Source organism: Physeter macrocephalus, chromosome 7, assembly GCF_002837175.3.
Source record: "Physeter macrocephalus isolate SW-GA chromosome 7, ASM283717v5, whole genome shotgun sequence".
NCBI classification, from domain to species: domain Eukaryota; kingdom Metazoa; phylum Chordata; class Mammalia; order Artiodactyla; family Physeteridae; genus Physeter; species Physeter macrocephalus.
In genome coordinates this window covers 29,682,203-29,693,125 of record NC_041220.1, presented here as the reverse complement: position 1 = coordinate 29,693,125, position 10,923 = coordinate 29,682,203, and the positions used below count along the sequence as shown (strand labels likewise).

General features: G+C 39.0%; 1 protein-coding gene across 6 annotated transcripts in view; it reads left to right on the top strand.

The window, feature by feature from the left end:
* Positions 1–10,923, top strand: part of PRMT9 (protein arginine methyltransferase 9) — a 147,750-nt gene that overhangs the window by 12,681 nt on the left and 124,146 nt on the right. For 5 of the 6 annotated variants that reach the window (XR_008617778.1, XM_055085913.1, XM_055085914.1 and 2 more), the window contains exons 7-9: positions 1,047–1,239; positions 1,858–2,041; positions 4,121–4,838. Coding sequence is in view for 5 of the 6 variants with exons in the window: in XM_055085913.1 (XP_054941888.1) it covers positions 1,047–1,239; positions 1,858–2,041; positions 4,121–4,838 (1,095 nt within the window). In the remaining variant the exon portion in view is untranslated. The remainder of the gene's footprint in view (positions 1–1,046; positions 1,240–1,857; positions 2,042–4,120; positions 4,839–10,923) is intronic. The other variant, XM_024126717.3, reaches the window with a different exon arrangement.

The following is a 10,923-nucleotide window of genomic DNA, read 5'->3' as shown; positions in this document are numbered from 1 at the left end:
GTTGCGGAGCACAGGCTCCGGACGCGCAGGCTCAGCGGCCACGGCTCACGGGCCCAGCCGCTCCGCGGCATGTGGGATCTTCCCGGACCGGGGCACGAACCCGTGTCCCCTGCATCGGCAGGCGGACTCCCAACCACTGTGCCACCAGGGAAGCCCCATATTTACATTTTAAGAAATACTGATGAGTAAAAGAAGAAAATAAAAATCATCCCAAAGCCTCACTAGTAGGCAACTACTCTTCATCCTTGTATGAATACACCACAGTGCATTCCTCCATTTTGCTGGTGATGGACATTTAGGTTATATCCAGTTTTGGTAGTATTGGAAATAGCACAGCTATAAACATTCTTGAACATTCTTTTGGTGGTGGTATGTGTGAATTTCTGTTGGCTATGTTCCTAAAAGTGCAAATGTCCGACACTCCGAGGTTCCCATATTAAGAGTGCATCTAGAATAGTCATGTTCAGCTTGAGCAGGAACTATGAAAGTCTTCCAGAGTGGTCTTGTTAATTTTCTATTCCTACCAATAGTGTATGAAACTATTCTTACAACACTTATTTTCCCCATTCTGGTGGTTGTGTAGTATGGCTTTAACTTCATTTCCCTGGTGACTAACTTTTCATATGCTTATTGGTCATTTGGGTATGTTCTTTTGTACAGTGTCTAAATCTTTTGCCTATTTTTGTGTTTCCTTTTTGTGGGAATTAAAAAATATATTTTGGATATTTGCCCTTTGTTGAGTAATGTATTACAAATCTCTTTTCCTACTCAGTGGCTTGCCTTTTTACTTTCTTCCTGGGTATTTTTTGATGATCAGAGTTCTTAATTTTAATGTACACTCATTTATCATTTGTTTTCCTTTATAGTTAGTAATTGTGTTTATAACTGTGTTTAAGAAACCTTGTCTATGAAGCTTTATTTCATTTTTATATTTATTTTTGCTGGATTCAATATTAGATGGTGTTACTTGATTCTTAAAAAACAAAACAAAACAAAACACCAAACCTGTCTTTCTCCTTTTCTTCTCTTATTCCCCCTCTTACCAGAGTGGGTATTAAGGACATTGCTGGGATCTGTTTGCCAACCAGTGTGAAATTTCAGAGTCCAGCTTATTCTTCTATAGATGCTGAAGAAACAATTGAACCTTATACAACTGAAAAGATGAGTCGAGTTCCTGGAGGATATTTGGCTTTGACAGAGTGCTTTGAAATTATGACAGTAGATTTCAACAATCTTCAGGTAAAAATAAAAGTTCAATTACTGTTTTTTTTAAATATATATAAATTTATTTATTTATTTATTTATTTATTTATTTATTTATTTATTTATTTTTTTTTTTTGTGGTACGCTGGCCTCTTACTGTTGTGGCCTCTCCCGTTGCGGAGCACAGGCTCCGGACGCACAGGCTCAGCGGCCATGGCTCACGGGCCTAGCCGCTCCGCGGCATGTGGGATCTTCCCGGATCGGGGCACGAACCCATGTCCCCTGCATCGGCAGGCGGACTCTCAACCACTGCGCCACCAGGAAAGCCCCAAACACACTTTTTTAAAACAAAATAATCTCTATTGCTTTGCCACTCGCTACCTTCATTCAACACTATGTCATGGACTTCTTTCTACATCAGTAATATGTGTCTGCCTCATTGTCTATAATAGCTGTATGGTACTCACTACCATATACCATATATCAGAGCTTCCCATCCAGCCTGCCTTAAATGGTTGTAGGTGTGCCAAGATACCGATCCCCTAAGGGCGCTGGGCAGGGCTGAGAACTTACAGAAATGGGAATTGATATGATATTGGGGCAATTATATAATGAATGTCTAAAATCCTCTTATTCCTTTAACATTTTTGTCAGGAATTAAAAAGTCTTGCAACTAAAAAACCTGATAAAATTGGTATCCCTGTTATTAAAGAAGGCATACTCGATGCTATTGTGGTTTGGTTTGTACTCCAGCTTGATGATGAACACAGTTTATCCACAAGTCCTAGTGAGGAAACATGCTGGGAACAGGCTGTCTACCCCGTACATGACCTTGCAGGTATATCTTGTCTAATTTTTGTTGTTGTTTTTTAAAACTTTTTGTTTTAATCCTCTAAGCATTTGAGTCAGTGTCAGAAAATTCACTATGAATATGAAGTTTCCAGTCAAGGGAGATTGGTTAAATCTTTCAGAATTTTCTTTTTCTTTTCTAAAAGTAGTTTTAAATAATTAATGTATGTAGTTAAGAAGAGAGACTAAAATTGACATGTACACACTGCTATATCTAAAATAGATAACCAATAGGACCTACTGTATAGCACAGGGAACTCTGCTTAATGCTCTGTAATAACCTAAATGGGAAAATAATTTGAAAAAGAACTAGATACATGTATATGTATAAATGAATCTTTCTGCTGTACACCTGAAACTAACACAGCATTGTTAATCAACTATATTCCACTATTTAAAAAAAAAAAGACTAAAACACAACTCTGCTGCATACCACTCAAAAATATCTATCATTAAATCATTTCTTCAGCTCTGATTACTCTAGTTATCAGTAAATAAGAGAAATGCTAGTCCATTTTTTACGGAACACAGCAGAAAAGTACTGCTTTTAGTGCAGGAGTTCTTACCACTGACAGAATCTGATAGCATCTGTGGAACCCCAGGTCCTAGAAATATGCACACTCATAGAAGTACAGAATTTTGCAATTTAGAGTTCATGAATCCATGGACTTACTTAGGGATGTCCTATGTTAAAGATATTTTTTGTATAGAAATTTTTTACTAGCAATTTTATGGGTTTCAATATAGTTTACAGCAGTTGTATTACATAGAAAAATTCTACCTTTTTAAAACTGGAAGGTAATAAATATTTACTTCTATGTAGTCTCTTAATCAAGGATCTAATTTGGCAAGGTCATTAAGTCATGGAATCAATATAGTATTGTGGCCAGTATGGGTTTTGGAGTCAGTCAGGTAGATTTGAAATTGGGTCTTGGCTACTTACTGACTTCCTGGCAGGCCTTGCTGGTTATTTCTTAGAGCTTTTGTTATGTGATGTATAAAAATGGGATGATGCTGGGAATTCCTTGTTGGTCCAGTGGTTAGGGCTATGCGCTTTCACTGCCTAGGGCCTGGGTTCAGTCCCTGGTTGGGGAACTAAGGTCCTGCAAGCTGTGCGGCGTGGCCAAAAAAAAAAAAAAGGGAGGATGCTGCCTATGTTGCAGGATTGTTGTAGGAATTATTAGACATACTAGGTATAAAATGCCTACCGTAGTGACTGGCACTCAATAAATAGCACTTTAAAATTTTGTTTATTCTAACTCTCTTTCAGTAACTTAGATGGTATTTTTTTAAAAAGTCCTTCTTTGGGAAAGGATATTTTAAATGTGTAAACACAAGAATAGCAACTTGTATTTCCAACTGGCTCTATGGCTAATAAGAAGGAATTGCAATTATACATTTACACTTTAAAGTTTTACCACGTGTGAAAGGTCATGGATAAGAGCATGATACAGTCTTTATTGTAGGACTTAGTCCTTCCTGATATTTTCAAATTCCTAAACATGCAAGAATATCTAAGTACTTACAGTTAAGAGATATTACTGACAAGGTGCTACTGAATGCTGCCTTGTTCTTTTGGAAATTTCTCTTAGAGAAAAGAATGTCCCTTTAAGCTAAAGTGAGGTTTGGTGCTGATCCCTGAATTTCATCTATCTTTGTTATTGTTGGCTTCATTACCAAAGATTGAGAGTCCCCTGTAGTCCTTCCCCCACCCTCCAATTTGGGGACATTGATGGTACCTAGTGATTACAGTAAAAGCACTGTAATACTGATAGTTAAGGTCCAATAATGATATCTTGACTCTCTCTATTATGCTGTAAGTCAATTGGATCTTCTAACCTCAGTTTTTCCCTATGTAAAGCTAGAGGGATTCTCCTAGTTTTGTTTTTTTGGTTTTTTTTGAAATGAATAGATTAATTCACTTAATTCTTTTAAATCAATAGATGCAATCCTTCCTGTCGTGGTTTAAAAAATGGCAGGAGGACAGAGGTGTTTGTGTGATCCTCAGACTTATAAACCCTCATATTCATCAATTACAATTTTTTTTCTTTCTTCCTGTTTCATGAAGACTACTGGATAAAGCCTGGGGACCAGGTGATGATGGAAGTGTCTTGTCAAGATTATTACTTAAGAATCCAGAGTATCAGTGTCTTCAATTCAGAACATGAAATGGATGTTGGGAAAAGTTTTACCAAGAATAAAGACTTGCTGCCTTTAGGAAATGAGGCTGAACTCTGTAGTGCCCTGGCCAATCTTCAGACCAGTAAACCAGATGCTGTGGAGCAGACTTGTGTTTTGGAATCCACAGAAGTTGCTTTGCTTAATAACATCCCATACCATGAAGGCTTTAAAATGGCAATGAAGAAAGTGTTGTCTTCACTGACTCTGGAGAAACTGGGTCAGGCCATGGATACTCAGTGTCAGAATAACGAGATGAGCTGTGAAAGTGGACAGAATAATTCTGAACAGAGCGTCCCTGAACCTTTGTATGTGTTAGATGTGTCTGAGGGCTTCTCTATTCTGCCTATAATTGCTGGCACACTCGGGCAGGTTAAACCTTACAGTTCTGTGGAGAAAGACCAGCATCGTATGACTCTGGACCTCATATCTGAAGCCAATCACTTTCCTAAAGAAACACTTGAGTTTTGGTTGAGACATGTGGAAGATGAATCTGCTGTGTTGCAAAGGCCAAAATCAGACAAGTTGTGGAGTATAATTATACTGGATGTCATTGAGCCGTCTGGGCTCATTCAGCAGGAAATCATGGAAAAAGCGGCAATATCCAGGTAAAACCCAAAATACAACCTTTGGTTTATTTGAGCTCAGACTTCATGTAAGTTCTTTTAGTTCTTTGATGGTGTAACTGCAGAAATGAGTCGTGATCATTGTGCGTTCCTCAAGCATTGCTTTTCAGGACCTGTGACTTCTTGTCTTTCTCTTTCTGTGCATGTCATTACTGAATTTTTTTTTTTTCTTTAAAGGATCCCCTGCCCTGTAGGTGTGAAGAGAGCCTGCTTTGGGATTGGACTGCCTATGTATAATACAGGGAATTAATTAGAGTTCTATAAGAACAGATAAGACATTCAAGGGTAAATAAGGAAAAATCAAATTTCATCTTTATAAGAAACACTGATGAGAAACATATAGTATGCATCTGATGGTGTGTTGGGAGAGCAGAGTGCTTCTTGGGAACAAGTCCTAGTCCTTTTAGGTCCTAAAATCTCTATTTTTTTTTTTTTTTTTTTTTTTGTGGTACGCGGGCCTCTCACTGTTGTGGCCTCTCCCGTTGCGGAGCACAGGCTCTGGACGTGCAGGCTCAGCGGCCATGGCTCACGGGCCCAGCCGCTCTGCGGCGTGTGGGATCTTCCCGGACCGGGGCATGAACCCGTGTCCCCTGCATCGGCAGGCGGACTCGCAACCACTGTGCCACCAGGGAAGCCCAACATCTCTATAGTGCAGTTCTCTCCCTAAGGAATTTGTCCTTCAGTTTAGATTGCTGGCAACAAACTTGACCCTACTATTTAAAATTGAAAGCAAATCTGGCTAAGCTTCCAAGTTCTTCAGTTGTGCTGCTCAGATCTGAAAAGATGGCAATATTTAACACTTGGGGGCCCAAGTTTAAGTAAAATGAATTTATAGGTTTTAAATTTTGTGGTATATGAACAGGGGTTGTTTTGTAGTATAGGAGCAGTGGTGGAAATGCAGACCAAACTGCAATAGCAAAAGGCAAATTGTTCAGGAAAAAAAATTTGCTTATATAGTTAACTATATTTTAGGTTTTATATGCATTTTCTTTTGTTGACCACACTTATCTTTTCTTATGAGGTAACTAGTAAAAATCACTGCCATTTTCTAGTCTTTAAAACAATCTTGTACATATCACAAATTATGGGGATATAGACATATCCCCATATCTGACATATAAATAGAAACATACACACACTGTCTTAAAATTTTAAACAGATGTACTTTAGGTAGAGTATAGAACAAGGAGCTGGAAGGGTGGGTTTGAATCTAGTCTCAGATTTGTCTGTGAATTCCTGAAGTAGTAAAATTTTTTTTAAGTCATTTAATATCTCTCGTCCTCAGTTTCCCTCATCTATAAAATGAGGGATACTGGATTAGATGCCTTTGAAGGCATTTCAGCCCTACGAATTTCTGACACAGATGAGGTTTGACTTATTTGGTAGAATCACCTTGGAAAGGTGTACAATTTACCTAATGGTTTATTTATTTTTAGTTTTGATATAAGTCTTTTTCTAATTTCCTTTTATTGTGGTAAAATGCACATAAAATTTTTCGTCTTAACCGTCTTGAAGTGGATAGTTCAGTGGTATTAAATACTTTCGTAGTGTGGGGCAGTCGTTTCCCCAACCATCCTCGGAACTCTTTTCATCTTGTAAAACTGAAACTTTATACCCATTGAACAATAACTCTTCATCCCACCCTCTTCCCCCCAGGCCCTGGCAACCACCATTCTACTCTCTGCTTCTATGAGTTTGACTCCTGTACCTCATATGACTGGAATCGTGCAGTATTTGTTGGTTTTGTGTGTGCGTGTATGTGTGTGAGACTCTTACTTCACTTAGCATAATGTCCTTCAGGTTCATCCATGTTGTAGTATATGTCAGAATTCCCTTCCTTTTTCAGGTGGAATAATCTTCCATTGTATGTATATGTCACATTTTGCTTGTCCATCCATTGATGGACTGATTAGTTATGTTAGTGGGAAACAACTTATGTAAAGCTGCCTACAGTTCCCCTTCAGTGTTTCTCAGCAGAGGGAGGGGTCCTGTTGGCAGTTTGGGTGGGACGGTTTTTTAGGGGGTGGGGTGGGGTCAGTTCTTAGGACTCTCCTCTATGTGTTGCAGGATGCTTGGCACCTCTGGGAACTAAATGCTAGTAGCACCTGTGTGGTCACTGTTTTAGCCAGTATTCTCCCCGTCCCGCAGAACAGCTCCTGAGTAACAGTGGAGAGCCAGTGCCCCTGCCCTTCAGCTGAAGCTCCTGCACAGGCCCCTTACCAGGTGCTCCTGGAGGTGTCAGCTTCCCTTGCTTCTGGGGCCAGAGGTGTGCAGCGACTCCCACCCAAGCCTTTTATTATTATCTTTAGCCGCTGACGGTGGGGAGGCCTCATGACTGGTCAAAGAGGACGCACGTAGGGGTTGGGAGGATAGATTGTATTTAGGATAAGGATAAAGGGCATCTGTCTCACTGGATACCAACCCTCCCAAGAAAAGGCAAGGAAAAAATAAGCCACTACCCAAACTTAAGTATTCAGTTACCTTTGCTAACGTTGTTTTAAAATGTTCATTATTAACTTTTATTCAGTCATACTAGATTAAAATACTGGAGAAAGTTTAAAAGCCTGGTGAGCTTTTTTTTTTTTTAATTTAAACCCATTTTAAAACACTTCGTGTTGGATCACAAGGAAACAGCAAAGAGTTTCTTCAGAATTTTTGCCACTTATGGTTAGAGTTTTGAGTTGGAACATATATATATATATTTTTTTTTTTTTTTAATTTCTGAAGGCACAGATGGTTCAGAGATATTACTTGCCTTTTGCAGAGGATTCCACTGAGGAGTCAGGCAGCTGCAGTGGTGTAAGTGACAACAAACCACTCAGTGTCAGTAAAGCTAAGTGGAGTTGCAAGGCGATTACTGTTTTATCTCCACATGACTAAGAAGCGTTCTTGTTAGTAAGGGTAACATTGAGTTAAGAAGAATTTGAGTTAAGATTTTAGATTAAAATAGTGTGAACACGGCCCTTTAAAATAATTTGCATACTTGCTTTTGTGTAGTATTTACCTCTGGCATGGTTGTTAGTGCTTGATTCAGCCTTTTCTGACTTTTCAGGGTTCAGCAGATGTATTTATTTATTTATTTATTTATTTATTTATTTATTTTTGCTGTGTTGGGTCTTCGTTTCTGTGCGAGGGCTTTCTCTAGTTGTGGCAAGCGGGGACCACTCTTCATCGCGGTGCGCGGGCCTCTCACTATCGCGGACTCTCTTGTTGCAGAGCACAGGTTCCAGATGCGCAGGCTCAGTAGTTGTGGCTCACGGGCCTAGTTGCTCCGCGGCATGTGGGATCTTCCCAGACCAGGGCTCGAACCCGTGTCCCCTGCATTAGCAGGCGGATTCTCAACCACTGCGCCACCAGGGAAGCCCCAGCAGATGTATTTTTGACATCTTGTTTAGCCTGATTTCTGGTTACCCCCAAATGACCTAATGGTCTTGCCCTCCCTTCCTCCCTCCCTTTATGGCTAGAAGTTTGGCTTTTATTAACCCATGTGCTTTTTGTTTGCTGATTTAAGAGAAAGCTACCTTCTTGTGGCTAATTGGGGGTGGAGGGAGTTAGTCAAGCAATGTAAAGCTCTGTGGCTAGTCTCTCATTTGAGACTTTGTGATCTTAAGAAAAATTAGATGTTTTCATTTAAATGGATCACAATTAGCAGATAACTTCAGTTGTTCAGAAAATGTAATAACATGGGTTGTCAGGATTAAACTTCATCCATTTGAGATAAATGGGTAAGTTTCTCCACTTATTTAGGAATATGTTAAAATTTTATCTGGTTTGGTAAAGGCATAGATTGGAAGTTTGATAACAGCTGTGTGGTTTTTGTTTAGGTATGTAATTTTACTAATTGTGGCGATTCAGTTTCTACCAGACTTCACCTAAAATGCTAAAAAGTTGGTAGGAAAGGAATAACGAAAATGAATAAAGCATTGGAGTCAGAGTGGAGTCCACTTTTGGGCTAGCCTATATATATATATAAGGACTTACTATGACTTAAATGATCACGTACTTATATTTAGTGAGGAGAGATTATCCTGGTTTCGGATCATGACTTGTCTAAGTCAGACTGATGCGATTACACTCAGGGATCATCTCTAACTTTCTTTGATGATTCTGTGCTCATGAAATGACCTGGTTATGATTTGGCTCCCTATTAACTAGTCTTTAGGAAGAGCAGCCTGTGTACTTTCTGTAAACTTTTCTGTCAGCTTTTTATTTTGAAAAATTGCAAACTTAAAGAAAAAATGCCAGAAAAGTAACAGTGAACACGAGGCTACTGTTTTATTTGTTGAACCATTTGACAGTTGTTGGCTTCATAACCTTCCCCTTACTTTAACATTTAGCATGTATCTCCTGAGAACAAAGGCTTTCCTCTGCATATCACAATAACATCACACTCAGGAAACAACATTGATAAAATACTATTATTTAGTAGATAGTCTGTATTAAAATGTTCTCTGCTATCCCAGTAATATTCTTTATTGCTTTTTTTTTCTCCCCAGTCTAGGTTCTAATCAAGGGACCTGTATTACATTTCGTTACCATGTCTTGTTGTTATAATTCAGTGGTTGTTCTGGTTTTAGACATTTTTAAATGGTTGAGATAATGAGTTTAGTAAAAGCAGAATGAAGAATTTGAAACTAACTTAAGAGCAGAAGTGCCAAAGTGGTTTTGAGGAATGGGGTGTTTTTATAGCTTGTCAGGATTTCAATGATCTATTCAGGGAAACTGCGTGGCATACAGTTTTAGAAACTTGCAGGAACTATTTTTTGAGATATGCATTGGTCAAACATTTAGTCCTGTATTTTTATAAATAGATCCTTACTGGCTAGAAATATTTAAGAGTGAAAGCTTACTATGAAAGATACATACGATAGATAATACAAAGTCCAGCTGTCTGTAGTAGCCTGTCCTAGAAGTTCAAGTGGAAACCGACTTGGAATGTTCAGTAAAAATGGGGGATTTAACGTTTGATTGTAAATGTGGCGAACGATGAAAGTGCCTTAGAGTATCCTCCACGTCCGTTCCCTGTGATGGCGGTAGGTGACCCACCCACCGCTCTCATGCCTCCCACACAGCTCAGGTGTGTGGAAACAGCCCTGTGCATGTGGGCGTGGGAGCTGCCTTGGCTTAAGAGCCTTACATCTCACATAGGAACTTCTCCCGGGGGCATAGCTTCCAAGTCCCAGCAATAGGAACACGTGGTTACAAGTCACCCCACACTCAGGGAAGCCCAGAGGTGGTGTGGCTTCCCATCAGGCATTTATAGTTTACAGTTCTCTCAATCCAGATGCATCTACCTATTAAGAGGCATTTAAATTTTTTTAAAATCATAAGCAGTGTTGCTGATAACACAGCTGACATTCCACCTTTTTGGGATTTCCAGGGAAACAGAAGGTGAATCCAGGATCAACTGTAGGAGGAGAAAGGGTTTTGTTAACCCTTTATTCACTCTTAATAGAGTGTTTGGATTTTTAATCACTTTTTTTCCCCCTTTCAGAGTGTTTAGCTTTTTATTTTGAAAAAATTTCAAGCTTACAGAGAAGTTAGAGAATAGTACAAAGAACCAAACATGTACCTTACACCCAGATTCACAAATTGTTACTGTTTTGCCACATGTGCTTTACTTCTCTCTGAACACTTTAGAGTAAGTTCCAGATATCGTATTCTTTTACCCCTAAACACCTTGGTGTGTATTTTGTAAGAAAAAGAACACTCATTTATATATTCATCACACACTTAACAAAATTAGGAAATCTACATGGACACAGTACTGATATCTAAGGGAAAAATCTTACTCAGATTTCACCATTTGTTGGAGTTATATCCTTTATAGCTTTTTTGTTCCTGGTCCAGAATTCAATCCAGGATTGCACGTTGCATTTAGTTTCTTTAGTCTCCTTTATTCTGGAACAGTTCCTCAGTCTTTTTTTTTTTTTTTTTTAATTTTATTTTTTTATACAGCAGGTTCTCATTAGTTATCTGTTTTATACATATTAGTGTACACATGTCAGTCCCAATCTCCCAATTCATCGCCTCCCCCCGCCTCCCCCCCCCGGTGTCCCTATGTTTG